Below are 19900 nucleotides of genomic sequence, written 5' to 3' on the forward strand. Positions count from 1 at the left end.
CACAATCTTTGACACATTTTTTTTGGAGCTCACTCTTTAATGTCTTTTGACGATCAAAATCGTCTGTCTTTTAGAACATCATTCATATATCATCCTTGCAAAAAATTAGACAAATCCAAAACCATTAAGGCATTCATTTGTAGTGAAGAAAATAGACGAATACTAGTTTACAAAGAAACCCTAAAACCTTAATCTAACGATCATATGATCTCATATTTGAGTGATTTTTGGTGAACATGGTCTTTGAGGGAATATCTGAAAGATAGATGATTCGGATTGTTGAAGAACATTACAAAGTGGGCCACACAAAAATGTTTGTAAAAAATTGTGTAAAAAAAATGGTGTCACGAATCCGTCTCCTATATATTTATATGAAGTTTAATAAATGATAAATGGTGAATTGCCTAAAAAAACTTTTAATTTGGAGAGGTTTACAAGTGGTGAATTATCTTATTAGGTAATGACGCATGAGGAATTAAAGATAAGATGTAGAGTAAATAATGTCAATCACTTGAGTTACAATACTTTTGCTCTAATTGAACTAAAAAAAATTGTTTCATAATTAGTTGTTCTAATGATTCTATAATATTATCACTTACTATTACGATCTAGTTTATGTTTAATTTAGCCAATTACCCAAAAATGTTTAAAAAAAAAATGATAAAAGTAGTTATTCATATAAATTTATATCATTTTTTTTGTTTAACAGCTTTATAATCATTTTGTTGGAACTGAAATTTAGTTAAAAGTGGCGAACATTTTTATTTTATTTTTCTGTTCTTTTTGGCGAAGAAAATTAAGAGTCGAAGTCAAAGAAGGGCGTCCGAGGATTCCCATTCGCAGATCCCCAAATCCGCATCCCATTGACATTGACTTAAGACAGCGCCGAGGTGGGCGCCCACTACCGACAGCTCTCTCTCCAACAAATTATGGACGGCTTCTCTGCTTTCCCACTTCTTATTAAAGTATAAAATATCAATGATATCGGAAATATCGATAGTTTAAAAACACGAAAATTTTGATAGAAATATCGGGATATTATCGATATCGATAAAAATTGAATAAAAACCACGGAAATTGTAAGAAAAACTTGGAAATTTTTATTGAAACTTTGCAGGATGTTTATTTAGTCAATTATCTATTAGTTTATCACAAAAAATTAGAAGGAAATGTATTGCATGATAAATATAACTGATTTAAGTTGATTATATAGCGAGCTGACATGAGTGTAGAAAATATGTCGTAATTAATGAAAAAAGTTTAAACACACCATAATCATTTATATATAATGAATTAGTACAATATTTTACACTTTATACATTGTATGGTAAGATACATGAGTGACTTAGCAAGGTCTAAACTATCGATGATATCGGAAATATCGGTAGTCCAAAAACACGGAAATTTCGATGAAAATATTGGGATATTATGGATATTTTAGACCATGCTTCTTATACACTTTTATCCTTTCCTATTTTATGTCATCATGTTTAAGTCACGTTAATACTTTATATTGATTTTTTTACAAAGATAATAAGACAAAAAGTAATAATAACTTAACTTAACTGTGACCGCGCAAATATAAAAAGATGAGAGAGTATGAAAAGTGGAGTGCAGACAAGCCAGGTACACAAATTATATCTTTCAACTGTGAAGTATAAATCCTACCATTTGGCTTCTTCCTCCGCCCGCCACTCTATTAAACTCCACCACCAACTTCCAATTCCCTCTCAGGTTCACATTCCCCATTAGACCTCGTTAGAATTTAGATCTCACTCCGTCGCCCAGCTTTTTCCGGGAAAATTTTCGTCTTTTCGCAGCGTTCAATGGCGGATGAGTCGCAGAAATGGGTGCTGATGGTGACGGCTCAGACGCCCACCAACATCGCCGTGATCAAGTACTGGGGAAAGAGGGACGAGAAGCTCATCCTGCCGGTCAATGACAGCATCAGCGTGACGCTTGATCCGGCCCACCTCTGCACCACCACCACTGTCTCCGTCAGTCCCACCTTTGACCAAGATCGGATGTGGCTCAATGGCGAGGTATAACTTTTAGTCGCCTTTTCTTTTTTCTCTTACAAGTTTCTTTCTTTCTGTTTGGTTCCCGGGAAAATGCCCGGCAAAGAAACCGGAGCACTTGTTTGGGATCAGGGGTTCAGAGAAGCTCTTAACTTTGACATAAACGACTTGGTGGGCCTCCATGGGGAGCCATAATTTTGTGGGTTTTACAAACTCCATTTGGTCACCAATGAAAAGGAAATTAAAGAATTTTAGATACTGAAAGTTAATGATTGTCAATTTGTAAGAGATTGAGGAACAGAGTCTTTTCACTATGTAACAGCTATATCACTGATATTGGGGGTTTTGGTTTTTTTTTTTTTGGGGGAATTCGAAGTGCCTTGGGTGTAAGGGAGAATGCTCTTAGCGAAATGAGCTACAAGTCCATCGCCATTGTGTTTTATCAATTTAGTTCGGATTGGCTGTTGAGTGACAGTAGGTGATGAAATGAAGAGATTAAAATTTGGGGGAATTCGAAGTGCCTCGGGTGTAAGGGAGAATGCTCTTAGCGAAATGAGCTACAAGTCCATCGCCATTGTGTTTTATCAATTTAGTTCGGATTGGCTGTTGAGTGACAGTAGGTGATGAAATGAAGAGATTAAAATTTGAAACTTTGAATAATGTGTATATCTTTAGATCTGTCTTCAGGAAACAAGTGCCAGTTTTTTTTTTTTTGGCTAATTAAGTTGGGTTTTTCATGTGTTGAAAAACGATGGTAGTTGGATTTTACAACTTGCACTGTTGTTTTTTTTCCCACAAAAATCATCAGGGGTTTGATGTTTTACTTTCCACATAGACATGAATCATGATCCTTTCGGAATTTCACTGATTCATGGCTCTCATGTTTTTTCCGGTTAGTGTAGGAGATATCCATTTCTGGAGGCAGATTCCAAAGCTGTTTAAGAGAAATTCGCAGTCGAGCTACCGATGTTGATGATAAGGAAAAGGGAATCAAGATTACTAAGAAGGATTGGGAAAAATTGCATGTACATATCTCTTCATATAACAATTTTCCTACTGCTGCTGGATTGGCTTCCTCAGCTGCTGGTTTTGCTTGTCTAGGTAATTAATAATTACCCTAATTTTGCCCTATATTATCCATTATAACTTGGAAGTAGTTTACCTTAGCAACCGAATGTGTTTTGTGTTTTTTAGGCTGAATTTTCTTTTCATAACTCAACTGCTTTTTTGTCTACAACGATACATATCCAAAATATGGGCAATCCAACTAACATTACTGCATAATGATCCAAAAAATTAGTAGGCAACTTGAGAAAGTGGAAGGCTGGTTGTACAAATTGGTATTACTGGATGAAATTTTTTTAGAATACATAAGTTCCACGTATCTAGATGCACATATATGAATGTTATATAATTTTTAGTAAAAGATATATAAAGACTCTTGACAAGTATCTATTTTCTGCTCTTACCAATATCTTTTGGTATTAACACTTAATACTTGGACATTTCTTTTTATCTTATCTTAATATTTTGAAATACTTTTTTTCCCTTTCAGGTTGTAGATTACTCTTTTTTATCAATACATATACATAGTAATTAACAATGAGCATATGATAGCTAAGTGTCTGTTTATACTTTGCAGTTTTTGCCCTCGGAAAGTTAATGAATGTGAAAGAAGATCACAGCCAGCTTTCTGCTATTGCAAGGTAGTTGAGAGTTATTTAGATATCTCATTTCCAGGGTGCCTGTATCTTGTTTCAGTTATAATGATTCCAAGTGGGAACACCTTGCACTTCAGTTTCATCTGTCATTCTTGTGGTTGTTAATGGAATTTTACGTTACATAAATATCAGCCACTATATAGGCCTCACTGAAGATGACTTTTACTCTGTTGCTTTATTTTTCATTCATGAGGTTGTGTGTTTAAAATTTATGTTCTTATTTATTCATATGATAGAGATTCTAGTATGCTGGTTGTAGTTCGTGGGAATAATTCCTTGAATTTGTTTGCTCATACAGGCAAGGTTCTGGTAGTGCTTGCCGCAGCTTATATGGGGGATTTGTCAAGTGGATCATGGGAAAAGTAAGCTTAGTTTATAATTATATTTTCAATTTTTTTTTTATTGTTTTCATTATGTCCTCTGTTGAAAAGCAAGTTTTCCTATGGAGCTTTAGTTCTGATTCTTGGTATCATGATCTATTAAGGATGATAAGGGAACCGACAGTCTTGCAGTCCAACTTGCAGATGAGAAGCACTGGGATGAACTTGTTATTGTTATCGCTGTGGTATGTATTGTCTTTTCTTTTCTCGTTTGAGTAAATGATTGTATTGGTAAATTTTGGCCAGTGGACGTTACTTTTATCTTGTCATTTTTGTGCTCGGTTCTTCAAAGGTTTTCTCTGGGGTCTTTTGAATTTTCTACTTTCCATCTCTGCCATACATTTGTATTTTGATGCTTATACAGTACTTTACATCTGTTCATGTCTGCATGTCTTCCTGGTTTGGTAGTATAAATTCTATGGTCTTAAATGTGTATCCTTGGGCGATGATACCTTTAAGTTTTGCAAATACTGCCTATGAACTTATCTAGTTTGCTTAGTCATATTTCTATTCTATGCTTCTTGATGCAACCGTTTTCTTCACCTGTAGTATTTGCATGAAAATTCGAGGAAAGTGGGAACTACATTTTTGCAGTCAAAATGTCAAATATATGATATACGTGAAGATAGTATCCTTTCACACAAAGAGATAGGAAGATATTAAGTCAAAGTCAAGCATAAATTAAATTAAATAGAAAAAGAGTGAAAATTGCATCTAATAGAGTTAATAACTTGACAGACTGATCAGTTGTCACCATCTTAAAGAATACGTTTTTATAAGTGGAGTTAAGCCAGATAACTTATGTTGTCACTAAAGTCCAATATACATACATACATACATACATACATACATACATATATATATATATATATATTGCGGTGCTTATAATAGGTGCGCATGCTTCTTCTGGAATGTTGAGATGCTACAACTGTAAAGAACCCTGTTATTTACCTTCTTGATTTTGTTTATTTCAGGTAAGTTCACGGCAGAAGGAAACAAGTAGCACTACAGGAATGCGTGATACTGTTGAAACAAGTTTGCTCTTACAACATAGAGCAAAGGTACGTTCTCACTTTCCTTTTCACTGTCCATCCTAAATAATAGGATTTGTCTTCAGTAGTAGCTGGTTGAGCAGAGCTCCATCGTTTTACATCCAATTATGCTCAAGAGGTTAACTACTTAAGAGATTTATAGATTGTGGTTTAATTTCTGTCATTTTCAAATTCCTCGGAACTTTTAAACTACCCCATCCAAATGCACTGCTATTATAGAAGAAAAAGGCGTCTAATTTTTTGTTTGGTTTGTTATTTTTCTACTTTTTTGGGGTCATTTAAACTCTGATCTAATTTGTTTCTCCTATCTCTTTTTTGATACTGTTACAGGAAGTAGTACCAAAACGCATATTGAAAATGGAAGAAGCCATAAAAAATCGTGATTTTGCTTCTTTTGCACAACTGACCTGTACTGACAGTAACCAGTTTCACGCTGTCTGCCTGGACACATGTCCACCCATCTTCTACATGAATGATACATCCCACAGGCAAGCCCCGTTGCATTTGTGTCACTTGAAAAGCTTAGCAAGTAGATTAATTCATATATTTTTTTCATTCATTGAGGCGACGCTATACACGTGAAAGTTAATATTGACGAAGTGCCTATGTCTCAGGATAATAAGCCTTGTTGAAAAGTGGAACCGCGCAGAAGGAACACCTCAGGTTTGAATTTTCAGGAGAAAACTAAATGATATTTAATGAGTATAAAATACTAATTGTTTGTCTTTCTAGCATGATACTCATCTTGAATTTAGCATTTCTGATTACGTATATTTTCAGTATTAGACCAAAAGTGATTATATTTTCTGTAGAAGTCCTTATGTCTATATATTAAAGAGATTAATCTACATGGAGCTTCACTGCACATGTTTTCTTAATATAATGCCTCAACTGACACAAATTGCACAGCTACATACATGAAACAAATACAAGCTCTTAACGATTTACAAATTTTCTCGTGGAAACGAATTTCTTTTTACTTTGGCTTGACAAGTAATTTGGATCAGACTTTGTTCTCGTGATAAACCTAGTTCAAAGCATGCTTCTAAATCTGGAACTGCTTCTTCCCTTCTGGCACTGATTCTACTTTTTATAAGTTTGTGGCATATAAGCATGCTACTAAATATTAGTTGGAAAATGATTTTAGGCTTAAACGAAAATAATAATCTCAACTCTATAAGCTTTTGTTTGAGTTGCATACTGTTTATATTATTCGTTCGAGTAGCTGACAATATTGTAATAATCGATAGGTGGCTTATACATTTGATGCGGGGCCGAATGCAGTTCTAATTGCACGTAACAGAGAAACGGCTGCCCTTTTAATTCAGAAGTTGCTATTCTGCTTTCCACCAAATTCTGATGCAGATTTGAACAGGTAATTCGAGTTTAGATGCTATCATGCTTTCATATGATCCACAAAGTTTAAGAGATTCTTGTTTCTGCGAGTTTCTGCATCAAGGATTTTTCTGACTGTGCCAACCCTGTTCTTTCTTCTTTTAATAAATATTTTCACATTTCATTTTCCAGTTTCGTTCTCGGTGATAAGTCAATTCTAAAAGATGCCGGTGTTGAGAGCCCGGAGGATATTGAAACTTTACCCCCACCTCCAGAAATCAAGGATCCGTCCCAGAAATTCAGAGGAGATGTCAGTTACTTTATTTGCACAAGACCTGGGAGAGGTCCAGTTGTGCTGTCAGATGAAAGTCATCTTCTCAACCCTGAAACTGGATTGCCAAAGTAAGCGCGGAAGGTTTCTCTCTTTTGTTTCATAATGCTATTCCTTCTCAGGTCTATTCAAATGGCTGTATGGATAATGCTTTTAGGCTGAACCGAGAACTTGGCTTGAAATGATTTTCTGAGTTGCTCGCAGTTTGACAGCTTCTGTTGCTTGTTTCATGCATTTGTAACTTACTTTTTGCTCTTTATTCCAATTATGGCCTTTGTATTAAGAGTCTTTGACACAATAATGAATAAATTTATCTTTTGTTCATTCAAAAGTATGGCGTTGCATCTTTCACTTTTCGTAGGAATTTGAGATGGAAGATTGATAGACTTCACTGAAAATGATAGCTAGCGGTTAAGGCCGGAAAATGGTGATCGAAACTTCTACAATAATTTTGGTGAGGAGGGAGTTTCGAACCAAGATGCATGGGAGGAAATCCAACACCCTATTCTGTAGTATCAATTGTCGTGTTTCTAAAGAGATGCTTTACCTTCCAGGTGTTATATTTGCAGGAACCGCACTGCATCTGTCATTAATGTAGTTCCAACTTAGCCGTTCGTTCACCTTCCAGGTGTGAGTTCGCTGAATGTAACCACAAAAATGGCCTGAGATTTGGAACATCACAATTTCCAAATATTTCGTCTATTTGAATCTGTAACATTACAAAAATTTGTCTTGCAACATAATTAGTATATAATGTAGCATCTCTGAGAGAGCTGCTCTGTATCGACAACGTCAATGGTCTACTTCTCTCTAATTAGAAGTGCCTTTAAGATGACCTCACTCATACCATCTGCAGCTGGCAACAAATGTCCACCACCTGGTACCTCATGGTAGTGAATCCATGGAAGCTTTTCGGCAATATAGCGTTGCAGCTCAACTGGGACAAGCTTATCTTCGTCACCCTGCCATAGATGGACCGAGCGTTCATTGCTGGCAAAAGGGTTCTTCAGATCCATAGGACCAAATTCCCAGCTCCCAAATCCAACAATCATGTCGCGAAAGATGGACTCAGCTTCTCCTTGCTGCGTGACATGTGCCTGCCCAAACAAATAACAAAACAAAAATCATCAAAGCAGCCGAGTTTCAATAAAAATCCTAAACATTTAGAGATCGAATAAGGAAAGTACCTTGTGCTTTTCGCTTCCAGAAACCTTTCCATTCCTAATGATTTCCCAATCTTGGTGGGAAAACACATTCTCTGGTTTACCGGATACAACGCTGGATGAAGGAAAGAATTTCTGAGTGTTCCACCAGTAGGTTAACCAAGGTATATAGTGAGCAACTCGAACCGCCCATTGATCCTGTGGAGGTTGCTTCTTATAGGCATAGGATGACAAGTTGGCAGGAAGTCCTGGCCACCAGTAATTGATCACAGGAGCGATTAGCGCTGCTCCTGCTAGCCTGTTTTAATAAGCATCCCAAACACACATCAAACTTTAGAGAAAAATTTCAGTACCGAACGATGCATCATCTGGTACCGAAGGAGGCTTGTTCTGAAGTCTTACCTATGAGGGATGTACCGGAGACACTTCCAAATGACCTGTCCTCCCATTGAGTATCCAATCACATAAAATTTGGATCCGAGTTCCAGCTGATCACCAAGCTCCTCTATATCTAACGCCAAGCTCTTCGCTGTTCGCTTAGGATCCGGATCACTTTCACCGTACCCTGGTCTGTCGAAAGACACAATGTACGCACCTAAATCTTCAATAACTTTCTGAGAAAAAAAAACACACAAAAACATCCGCCACGAAATCAACCAAATAAGAGTTGAACTGAAGAATGACAGAGAACCAATCAAGGTAGTACCGGAGAGACAGATGTTGCAATGACTGGATCATGTCGGGAAGTACCGAATGGATGAACAAAGATAATCTTATACTTGGCCACTTGTTTTGGAACACCATGTTCCTTGTAGGCCAAAAATCTTCCATCCCTTAGCCTTATTCTAGGCGCTGTGACAGGTGGACCGCCAGGTGAACCACAGATGTTCGGAGGGGGTGGTCGGGCGGCCTGATGTGCCCACGCCAGCAATCCAACCAACAAGATGAATGCGATCCTGTTAAACATCATTGAGAAGATGAAGTATGGAGCTTTGCTCAACTGCAGTGAAGAAGCAAATACAAAAATAACATTACACTTGAGGACATTATATAATAAGTTCTAATTTTGCCTCAATTGGATCACTCAATTTTTTAAGAGCTCAAATAAAAACAGGTCATCTTAATCAAACAACCATCAGAAAAAAGGGTGTAATGTATAAACAATACAAATACAAACACACTTTTCATTTATCGAAAATGATATTCTAATATCTAAACAACAAGAGACGGATTCCAATATTTAAGAGAACGCGGTGTTCTAACCAACTAGGTTATACTAATTGTTTCTATAGCGAACACAATCAATAAATAAGTTGGAAATTAAAAGATGCACTCCTTTGTTTAACCGAAACCACAAGAAAAGAAATCATATGCACATAAAAAATCATACTTCCTAATGTGCTTTTTTGGAAAAAACTTACCACCAATGCTCCTCCCTCTGATATTTATATGTTTATGCAGAAGAAAATGGCAGAAACAGGCTGAGTGAGCAGCTGCTTTTAGCTTTTGTGTGGTGCTGAAGCTGCCGGTGTCGGTGGGCTGCTTGTTTTCGTATTGACAAACGAAGAAGATAAAGAAGTCATGAAGAAAATTCGTCCATCACAATGATGAGAAGTCAGAAAGATGAGAAGGGATATAGTTTTGTTAGACATTTTTAATTCATTATGGTGTTTGGTATCGCGTTCCACCTAACACAAGTTACACAACCAGCCACACAGAAAAATCCATCCACTGATGATTTTGGCATACCTTCCCGGCTTTCCTTTTCACCTTTTTATCTTTTTCTGTATTGGAACTTTTATGAGTCATCAGACCCATCACAAATGTGGTATTAATGCAATGTCATTACAGCATCTCTAAACATGGTGTAAAAACAACTAAAATTTTATTTTAATGAGTCAAATTTAAAAATAATATTGTTGTAGCAAAAAGCTGTCTTTAGTCTTGACGAATTTGATCAAGGTCAAAGCCACACACGCGCCCACGAGTTGGGGGTTTAGCCAATAGATCTCTGATGCTTAATCTGAAAAGAGTGAGTTTTTAGAGCTTGAGTGTTTAGCAAAAGCTTACCAGAAAATGGTGTAGATGCAGTATTTATGGGAAGATGGGTAGTCATAATGTTAGGATTTTTCCTTACACATGACGGTTTCCCATTGGCCAAGGTGTGATATTCATAGGATGGATAAGAAAAGAATTATCCCGAAGATATTAACTATGAGATAATACCTTGGGATTATCAAGTATCTTTGATTGCTTCTGATGAGAATTCCTTGCCTGTTTGAGTTGATTTTCAATTAGGAATGTATTAACGATAGAATTTGGTGACTAATCCTATCATTAATGTATTTAACTTTTCCATGTTACGACAGGAAACTTGGTGATGTTGTATTCAGCAGCTCAATTCTCTAGGGATATTGAACTGCACGTGTGAATATTTGTGGGCCCTACCCATTAATGAGGGCTTTATTGTATTTTTTTGGAAAAAAAAGTCACATGTTTTTTCCAGAATTTTTAGAATTATTTTTTGCTCCACACATATCTCTAACAGACTATATAAAAAAGTCTTTATTATAACATAAGGAATAGTCACTTTTCAAATTTATAGAGTAATTGTCCATCAACTAAATATTTAAAAAATAAAATTAAAAGTTGACCCTTGAGCAACGAAAAAAGAAAGAAATAGAAGACTGTTGTAGAAATGGTTTTTTACACAAGTACCACTTGAACTTGTAAGCATGTGCGATAATAATACCTAAACTTTCAATTTTTATTTGTTACCACCTGGACCCTCTTAAGTGTTGGAATGTACCACCTACGTGACTTTTCATCCATTCTACTGTTAAAACATGTCACCTGAAGAGATTTTTTTCATCAATTAACTTCATGCGGCTATTTAGAATCAATATGCTCCAAAATAATAGTGTCTGAGTTAATATTGCGCTAAAATTGGGGGTTTGTACAACTCCAGTTTGGCAATTCCCTTTATAAAAGTTAGAAAAATTCATATTTGTATAAATTAAGATAAATCACACACCCACTTGCTGATCCAAAAAAAAAAAAAAAAGTGAAAATACATTGTAAATGAAAGACTAGATTTTGTACAATATTTCTACTTCAATTCTTCAACAGTCCTTGCCAAAATCAAATCAGAAATCAACTTCTTCCTTTCTCTTGATGACCTAACTCCAAGTCCGCTAAAAATTCGCCTTTTGCCTTTGTACAAATTGACAATAGTGATCCCTAAAAAGTGAATTGACAAAAATATCCCTCCATGTGAAGAGCGCGTGAAATATTTTAACGGAAAAATAGATGAAAAGTAATGTAGGTGGTAGGTTCTAAAAATTAAGAGTGTCTAGGTGATAAAAAATAAAAATGAAAGTTCATGTGGTACTTGTACAAAATCCTCCAAATAAGAATAAATGAGTTGGGGTTGAATTGTTAATAAAAAAAATATTCAAAGTTTGTTAAAATAAAGAGTGTTGTTGGAGATGGAAAGTTAAACTAAATAGCTAAAATAGTTTTTTGGCACTTTTGACTTGCTAGTTAATAAAAATTTAGAGCTTTTTATAGACATGTTTATAGTGCTAGAGCATCTTCAAGAGACTTTTTAATATAACTAGTGGCGGATCCAAAATTCTACCATCGGGTGGCCCTAATCAAGGCACACTAGGATAGGCGCTACTTAGGTGGTGGGTTGGGGCCTCGCGCCTATGCGCTTAGATGGGGCCTAGGCAAACTAGGCAGATTTAAATAAATTTAATATATAACATATAATAAGTGCCCATTTACACTTTAAAAAACTATATTTATGATTAGGATTTGAGTTTATTATTTTAAATAGGTTTATTATTTGACATATAACATACAAAAACATCAGAATTTTTGCTTTAGTAATTTAGTGAATTAGATGGTATGAGATGAAAGTTTAAGTGATTACGTGACGCAGTATTTTACGAAATATTTTTTCAAATGTCGTATGTATAATGAATTTTAAAAGAAATAACTGTATCAAACACGTGTTATAAAAAATATTGATTTAGTAATCCACCATCTGTTGTAAATAGTGGGTATGTTTGCCCACATGTGTATAGTAAAATACCACATGTGTATAGTAATGTGTATAGTAAATACTCATATGCATATAGTAAGCCTTTCACTATGTTGCTTGTGATTTGCTTCTATAAAAGCAAGTCTTATGGAACACAACAAAAGATTTAGGAGATGAAAAAAGCAAGTCTTATGGAACACAACAAAAGATTTAGGAGACGAAGGTGAGAGGTTCATGGGAGAGATAGGAAGAATAAAAGGAAGAGAGAAAAGAGAGAAAGAGGAGAGGAGATAATAGAGAGAGTTATCTTTGTACTCTTATTATTTCAGATTATAATGAAAACACCACCGCTGCCCCGATGACGTACTCCAGTCACACTGATTGTAGAGGAACCTTGTAAATTTTGTGTCTTGTTTCATTTATTCCACTGCACACGCCGTCGATTTTACAACACATTATCAACACGAGAAGCTCTCGTGTCAGTAGAAAGCACAACGTCACAAATCTTGTTCATCTCTATCGCCTGAAATTTCACAGATAAGAAAATCTTTTCATTTTATCTTAAAATCTTTGTACTACTGATTTTCTTGAAGCAAATATATATATTGTTGTATGACTGTATATCATCATTTGCAGAAGCAAAAGAGTACAAACTCAAAAATTCGTAGAGAATCTAACAGTCATGTAAACAGCCTCGGAACTCCAACTTGCAGACCTCGGATTGAAATATTTTCTTCTTCAAAGTTGTTTGTCTGCTCAATATCTACAACATATCAAAATATCAGAAAACTTTAACGGTGCGATTGTCGCAGATGTCTGAAATACCAAACCAGTTTCTAATTTCCGCAGAAAACTGGACAGCCACCTTATGAGTACCAAAACTCTATTTCGGTAGCTCAGATTGAAATTGTTTTTTCATGAAAGTTGTTCGGTATCCTCTTATCCATATCATACTAAAATTTGACCTAAATCTAACGGTTTGATTTTCGCATAAGTTGCAGACACTCTTGACTCCAAAACTTATGGGAACCATTTCGACTTTTTCGAAACTCATCGGAGGAGGAACACCAATTGGAACCTATTGTTACTATTATTTCCTGAGTAACCAAAATGACTTCAGAACTGTGAAATGAAAACAAAAATAAAAAGGGAAATGGGGCCAAAGCTCTTGGAAAGGTGCGTTGCACCATGTGAAAGAAAAAAAAAAGGACAAAGTTCTTGGAATGTTGCAACATGTGAATGAATAAGAAAATAATAATAATAAAAATAGATAAAGGCTTTTGGATGGTGTTGCACCATCTGAAAAGAAAGGAGAAACAATATATTTATTTATGTGAATTGTGTTGGCTTAAAACACTTTCACAAGTTCTTTTTACTTTAAAGCAATTTATTTACCATGGACGGTTTTACCGCCCATTGCTTTAAATTTTGATGGTGCTAAATTAAAGCCTTTGTCACAAGTTTTATTTACTTAAATGCAATTTATTCAATATGGCTGGAATTACCGCCTATCGCTTTAATTTATTTATTACACTTATCTTTCGTTACAATGAGTATATATAGGACCTAAAGTTCATTGGTCAGATCAGAACCTGCAGTTTCTTGATCCTCATCATATAAAAATGATTGGACCTGAAGTTCCATCACGCAAAAAGATCAGGTATGAAGTCCCTTGATCCTGAAGATCAGGACATGAAGTTCCTAGATGAGTACCGTAAGTTTGAAGTGCCGCAGTGCCTTAACTTAATTGTAATAAAAGCCATAAGAGTTTCAGTTTACAAATTATTAAATAAGGACCAGAAGTTCCTTATGTCCATACTCAAAATGGTTTAGCAGAAGCCTTTATTAAGCTGATGAAATTGATTACGCGCGCTCTGCTCATGAAAACGAAATTGCCAGTTTTCTACATGGGGACATGTTAATTCGGTTGAGACATGTTACCAACCATCAATACTTCTCAGTACAACTCGTGTTTGGGAACCAGCCAAGCATTATACTTTTATGATTTTTTGGTTGTGTTATCTATGTGCCTATTGCACAGCCACAATATATTAAAATGAGGCATCAACACAAACTGGGAATTTATGTTGGATTTGATTCACCATTTATCATTCAATACCTAGAACCCTTGATTGGGGATATGTTTACCGTGTGGTATGCGGACTATGATTTTGATAAGATAGTTATCCCGCCATTAGGGAGAGAAAATAACATTGTTCTAGAAGAACGATGAGAAAATATCATTCCAGAAGAATGATAAGAAGAGACTGTTCCAGAAGAACGAAGATAATTTGTCTTATTTTGATTCATGAAGCAATCAATGAGAAAATGAAATAGGAATGATTAAATGATGCAACGAAAGTGATGAAATCACATATATTTGCTGCAAATGTGCCTACAAGAATTGATGTCCTTGTTGGACAATATAATGAGGCTGTAAATGATTTCTCTGTTGCACGCCCGAAGCGTGGCAAACCCTTAGACTCAAAAGGTTCAGTCATTTGAAAGAAGAAGAATATGGCATTACTGAACTATTGCATTCTTGTAACATAACTGTTGCATGCCAGAAGCATGACAGTCGCCGCATGAATACATGGTCCAGAAGGACAATCTGTGGACATGGGAATATTGATGTCTCATGCATGTAGCATGATAGACGTATAGGTTCCAATGACTTAACTCCCCGAAAGTGGAGATTAAAATCCAAGCTCTATAACGCTCAAGAGGAGATTATGATCTGCATTCTTTAAATTATGACTATCCTGGAAGAGATAGTGTAATAGCCTTGAAGAGGCAATGGATATCCAAATAAATAAAAAGCTTTTATGCATGCGCATGCACATGAGAATATGGGATCACGGATTGATGATAACCAATGACAATGTTGGTTTTGACAAGTAGCTACTAAATTCATCAATGAGCTGTGTTGATATTGAGTCCCGTTCTTTTGCGTCAACAAAATTATTGGCCAATAATGGAGAAAGGCAATTCCATTACAATTTTGTAAGAACGTGGAAAAATGGATCTATATATTTGAATATAATACAAATAGCCAAAAGATGTTGAACCAAGGAGGTTACATTGGGCATTTGTAATATAGTGAAATACACTCACATGATATGACACAAGGTATTGAAACCTGAAATTATACTCTTGTAAACGAGTTCATATGAATGGAGAATTATATACTAAGGGTTGTGAGTCGCCCACATCATATCTCCATAAGTATCTTAAGTATACATGGGAGCAAATTGCTCTGTATAAATTCCAAAGGAAAATGTGTCATGAAGTGTAGAAAATCCATGAAGGATTCAAATTGCTTAAAGTAAGCCCCCGAAGGGTAAAGCATAAAATATGTTCTTAATACCAATGAATGGTATAAATTACCTTAGTAAGTACTATAATTATGATATTGTTGCAACCTCTTGCAAAAGGTTGATGATATTAAATTAGAACTCTTGAAGAGTTGATAATATTAAATTGGGACTCCTGAAGAGTCTAGAAAAATTATAAAGTGTTGAAGGAATTATTGTCTCGAGCTGCAGATCGAACAATCGACCAACACGAATCTTATCCATGATGTTTATGATATTAAAAGAACCATATGGATTGAAGATTATGAGTTGAATACTCAAATGATGTAGACACTAAGAATTATCATTTATCTTCGTGAGGGTAAAGATAAATTAATATTTGGTCCAGAAGTACCACATCTTAGTGAAGTATATGCTTTATTGTATTTGACACAATACATTGAATGAAATAAAGCTTATCTATTAATATCTCCGAGAAATTACAGATATGTACATACACATGAGTTAAAACAAACAAACAGGATGGAGCCTTTACAAAGGTTGCTCATGTGAAGCCTCATTACTCGGAAGTACCCCAGAAGGGGGAGACACTGGAGATTGATCATGTGGCACCCCAGTACTTAGCAAAACACCAGAAGGGGAAGGCATCAGTTGCTTTCGGAATCTAGCAACGAACCTCTGGTGATCACTTTGAATCCGACTTTCGGATTCTTGCAGCTGATCGAGCTTTCTTTTCATGCTCGTCGAGTAATTATTTGCAAGCACGTGTAACATTCTATTCTCGTGCTTGAGCCATCTGATCTCTTGTTTAAGACTTGCCACCTCAGCCATCAATGATTCAACTTGGCGAGTTTGAGCAAGTAGGCGTTGGCCCATATTGGAAACAAAGCCAGCACACTGAACACTGAGAGCCAAGGAGTTTTGAATGGCAGACTCATCAGACCGTTTTGAAAGGATCCTGTTATCCTTTGGAGTGAGAAGATTCCTAGCTACCACAGTAGCGGTTATGTTATTCTTCATCACAGAGTCCCCAGCCGTAAGAGGACCATTAGAAGATAAGAAGGACGGGCGCCATATATTATCCTGACGCTGCTCGTCTGTATCACTCCTAAGACTCAAATCTAAGCAAATGTTATATGAGCAAGTCATTTTCAGAAATGATGAAGAAAAAAAAGAGGTCAAATAAAATTTCAGAAGTGCAAGATGAGGGAAATTTCTACAGGTAGCAACTTTTTGAGCATACTCTTGAACACAATTGATGTCTCTATAAAAGAAGAGGCAGCAGAGCCACTTGTTCAGAGATCGAAGAGGCACCGCTCTCCGAATTTCAAAAGCCAGATTTTCCTAAATAAAGTTCGTTGGCATTTTTCAGATGCAATCTCAGCTTTTTCGGATATCGCATGCAATTTTGTCAAAGATCTCTGACAAAGTTGAAAACGTGTAAATCTTACTGTTCTAATTACACCACAGTTGCTGACAAGAGTAAAGGCACAACACCACCGCTATTGGGAAATCTCTATATATGTCGACCTTCGTTCTCCATAACAAGGCAGACCAGCAAGCATGTCCAACTCTTCCTCATCTCCAAGAATGCATCTTCAACAAAGCATCTCGAAATACTCAGTTTTCTTCCTCTCCGAGAATACCTCTTCAAACAAGTCGCACCAGAGCAAGATTATCTCATATCTTCAGGGACGAGAGCAAAAGTAGTCATCTTCAACTGTTGTTGGAGCTGGGTCTCTAGTCACCAAGAAGTGATGAACCATACAAATGCAAGGGTTTGCATTCCACTCCTGCATCAGGGGACAAATCCTACAAGAGAAGATGCCACACATGTAGGGGGAAAACCGGAGAAAATGCTACTTAAGCAAGGGGAGCAAGTAAGGCAAGTGAAAATGATACATTGAAGCATGTGGAGACAAGCGCAACAAACACGTGCTGATTCATCCCCGACAAAGCTGAATATCACTTGCCACGTGAAGCTCTTCACGATACAACTTCATTCAAGATCAAGCCTCTAAGGTCCTTGAAGAAATCACAAGTTTGATTCAAGATCAAGTGTCTACGACCCTTGAATTAAATTTAGCTCCAGATAAAAGAAGTAAATTCAGACCTTTGGAGCAAGTCTAGCAGATGGCCCTCCAGCCCAGTTCAAGAACAAGTCTGTGGAAAGTTAACAACAAGTAAAGTACCTATTTCGGCAACTCTTTTTACTAAGAGACTGAAGCAAAATGATCAACGATCAGTCTATATGATTTGAAATCAAGGGGAGATACTCATCAGGGGAGCATCCAAAACAGATCAAGATCTTAACGAGTCAATTGAAGACTTATGTGGGCATCCAAGGGGGAATGTTGTAAATAGTGGGTATGTTTGCCCACATGTGTATAGTAAAGTACCACATGTGTATAGTAAAGTACCACATGTGTATAGTAAATACTCACATGCATATAGTAAGCCTTTCACAATGTTGCTTGTGATTTGCTTCTATAAAAGCAAGTCTTATGGAACACAACAAAAGATTTGGGAGATGAAGGTGAGAGGTTCATGGGAGAGATAGGAAGAATAAAAGGAAGAGAGAAAAGAGAGAAAGAGCAGATGAGATAATAGAGAGAGTTATCTTTGTACTCTTATTATTTCAGATTATAATGAAAGCACCACTGCTGCCCCGATGACGTACTCCTGTCACACTGATTGTAGAGGAACCTCATAAATTTTGTGTCTTGTTTCATTTATTCCACTGCACACGCCGTCGATTTTACAACACCATCTCTTTATTTATTAAAATGATATGTGACACAACCTAATTAGAGAACAATTAAAAAAAAAAAAAAATTGGGAAGTTGGTCACGTGGGAAATGGAAAAAGAACGTTTTTCTTCAAAATGGGGAGTTGGTCACATGGGAAGTGTAGAGAGAAAGTTTTTCTTCTTCGTTGGAACCAGGTCCAAGAACAGGAGAATCATGGCTGTATTCTCTGTGTTCCTCTTCGTCTGAACTTAGATACTTCTTCTCAACCCTAAAACTGGATTGCCGAAGTAAGCTTGAACTCTTTTGTTTCACAACACCCTATTCCTTCTCAGGCCTATTCAAATGGCTGTATGGATAATGCTTTTAGGCTGAACCGAAGAATTGGCTTGAAATGATTATCCAAGTTGCTTGCCGTTTGACAGTTTCTGTTGCTTGTTTCATGCATTGGTAACTTATTTTTTGTTCTTTATTCCAATTATGGTCTTTCTATTCATTATCTTTGACACAATAATGAATAAATTTTCTTTTGTTCATTCGAAAGTACGGCATTGCGTCTTTCACTTCTAGCCGGAATTAGAAATGGAAGATTGATAGATTTCACTAAAAATGATAGCTAGCAGTTAGTACAGGCCAGAAAATGGTGATCTGTAGAAGAACTAACAGAGTGGTGCTGGCATGTACAAAGTTTGATTTTGGTCTCTGTAGTGTATTTTTTAAATTATTATTAACGGGAGGGGGAGGTTCAAAACTATTATAATAATTTGAGGAAAGGGGGAGCTTTGAGCCCTAGATGCATAGGTGGAAATCCAACATCCTATTACTAGGATATATTGGACCACATGCAGGTATTACATGGGTGGAAATTCCAACCCCTTGTCCCTGTAGTAGTTTCAATTGTCGGGTTTATAAAGAGATGCTTTACCTTGCGGGTGTTACATTTGCACGAATCGCATTGCATCTGTATTTTGTGTAGTTCCAACTTTGCTGGATTTAACCATAAAAATGGCCTGAGATATGGAACATCATACAACTAATTTTGAATCGACTCTCATTATTTCCTCTATTTGAATTGTAACATTACAAATATTTGTCTTGGAACATAATTTGGATATAATGTAGCATCTCTGAGAGAGCTGCCCTGTATCGACGACGTCAATGGTCTACTCTTTAATTAGAAGTGCCTTTAAGATGACTTCACTCATACCATCTACAGCTGGCAACAAATGTCCACCACCTGGTAACTCATGGTAGTGAATCCATGGAAGCTTTTCGGCAATATAGCGTTGCAGCTCAACTGGGACAAGCTTATCTTCGTCACCCTGCCATAGATGGACCGAGCCTTCGTTGTTGACAAAAGGGTTCTTCAGATCCGTAGGATCAAATTCCCAGCTCCCAAATCCAATTATGATGTCGCGAAAGATGGACTCAGCTTCTCCTCGCTGCGTGACATGTTCCTGCCCAAACAAATAACAAAACAAAACAAAAATCATCAACGCTGCCGAGTTTCTATAAAATCGCAAACAATTAGCGATCGAATAAGGAAAGTACCTTGTGCTTTTCTCTTCCACAAACCTTTGCATTCCTAATGGTTTCCCAATCTTGGCGGGAAAACATATTCTCTACTTTCCCGGATAAAACGCTGTGTTTAGGAAAGAAATTCTGAGTGTTCCACAAGTAGGTTAACCAAGGTATATAGTGAGCAGCTCGAAGCGCCCATTGATCATGTCGAGCTTGCTTCTTATAGGCATAAGATGACAGGTTGGCAGGAAGTCCTGGCCACCAGTAGTT

The 19900-nt window shown here is 36.4% G+C and overlaps 3 protein-coding genes across 5 annotated transcripts; 1 reads left to right on the top strand and 2 right to left on the bottom strand.

Moving 5' to 3' along the window:
* Positions 1 to 1620: 1620 nt before the first annotated feature.
* LOC103420566 (diphosphomevalonate decarboxylase 2-like) lies at positions 1621 to 7168 on the top strand. The gene is made up of 10 exons (XM_008358628.4): positions 1621 to 2042; positions 2921 to 3119; positions 3661 to 3724; positions 4038 to 4101; positions 4224 to 4304; positions 5094 to 5180; positions 5502 to 5659; positions 5786 to 5834; positions 6422 to 6546; positions 6699 to 7168. Exons 1-10 carry the CDS (start codon positions 1827 to 1829, stop codon positions 6910 to 6912), a joined length of 1257 nt encoding a protein of 418 aa, XP_008356850.3. The 5' UTR covers positions 1621 to 1826; the 3' UTR covers positions 6913 to 7168.
* Positions 7169 to 7505: 337 nt separating this feature from the next.
* On the bottom strand, positions 7506 to 9762 carry LOC103420565 (uncharacterized). 3 transcript variants are annotated; one of them, XM_008358626.4, is made up of 5 exons: positions 9422 to 9762; positions 8707 to 9000; positions 8403 to 8614; positions 8025 to 8298; positions 7506 to 7934 (listed from the first exon to the last, which is right to left on the bottom strand). In XM_008358626.4, exons 2-5 carry the CDS (start codon positions 8968 to 8970, stop codon positions 7638 to 7640), a joined length of 1047 nt encoding a protein of 348 aa, XP_008356848.3. In that variant the 5' UTR covers positions 8971 to 9000; positions 9422 to 9762; the 3' UTR covers positions 7506 to 7637. The 3 variants fall into 3 exon arrangements, with proteins under 3 accessions (XP_008356848.3, XP_070680636.1, XP_070680637.1); XM_070824535.1 differs by having other exon boundaries at positions 8403 to 8570; positions 8707 to 8956; positions 9422 to 9747; XM_070824536.1 differs by having other exon boundaries at positions 8403 to 8570; positions 9422 to 9601.
* Positions 9763 to 19143: 9381 nt separating this feature from the next.
* LOC114825970 (uncharacterized) lies at positions 19144 to 19900 on the bottom strand. The gene is made up of 2 exons (XM_029105363.2): positions 19661 to 19900; positions 19144 to 19566 (listed from the first exon to the last, which is right to left on the bottom strand). The coding sequence occupies exons 1-2, from the start codon at positions 19724 to 19726 to the stop codon at positions 19273 to 19275; spliced, it is 360 nt and encodes a 119-aa protein (XP_028961196.1). The 5' UTR covers positions 19727 to 19900; the 3' UTR covers positions 19144 to 19272.

The sequence above is a fragment of the Malus domestica genome, chromosome 07 (genome assembly GCF_042453785.1).
Source record: "Malus domestica chromosome 07, GDT2T_hap1".
NCBI classification, from domain to species: Eukaryota; Viridiplantae; Streptophyta; class Magnoliopsida; order Rosales; family Rosaceae; genus Malus; species Malus domestica.

Excerpts from the sequence above, each read along its gene's own strand:
- LOC114825970 (XM_029105363.2), bottom strand. The coding sequence starts at position 19,726 with ATGTTTTCCCGCCAAGATTGGGAAACCATTAGGAATGCAAAGGTTTGT. Across the intron at positions 19,567-19,660 it reads GTGGAAGAGAAAAGCACAAG|GAACATGTCACGCAGCGAGG; the intron begins GTACTTTCCTTA and ends TTGTTTGGGCAG.
- LOC103420566 (XM_008358628.4), top strand. The coding sequence starts at position 1,827 with ATGGCGGATGAGTCGCAGAAATGGGTGCTGATGGTGACGGCTCAGACG. Across the intron at positions 2,043-2,920 it reads GGATGTGGCTCAATGGCGAG|GAGATATCCATTTCTGGAGG; the intron begins GTATAACTTTTA and ends CGGTTAGTGTAG. Across the intron at positions 4,305-5,093 it reads TTGTTATTGTTATCGCTGTG|GTAAGTTCACGGCAGAAGGA; the intron begins GTATGTATTGTC and ends TGTTTATTTCAG.
- LOC103420565 (XM_008358626.4), bottom strand. The coding sequence starts at position 8,970 with ATGATGTTTAACAGGATCGCATTCATCTTGTTGGTTGGATTGCTGGCG. Across the intron at positions 8,615-8,706 it reads TTGCAACATCTGTCTCTCCG|AAAGTTATTGAAGATTTAGG; the intron begins GTACTACCTTGA and ends TTTTTTTCTCAG. Across the intron at positions 8,299-8,402 it reads CTCCGGTACATCCCTCATAG|GCTAGCAGGAGCAGCGCTAA; the intron begins GTAAGACTTCAG and ends TTATTAAAACAG.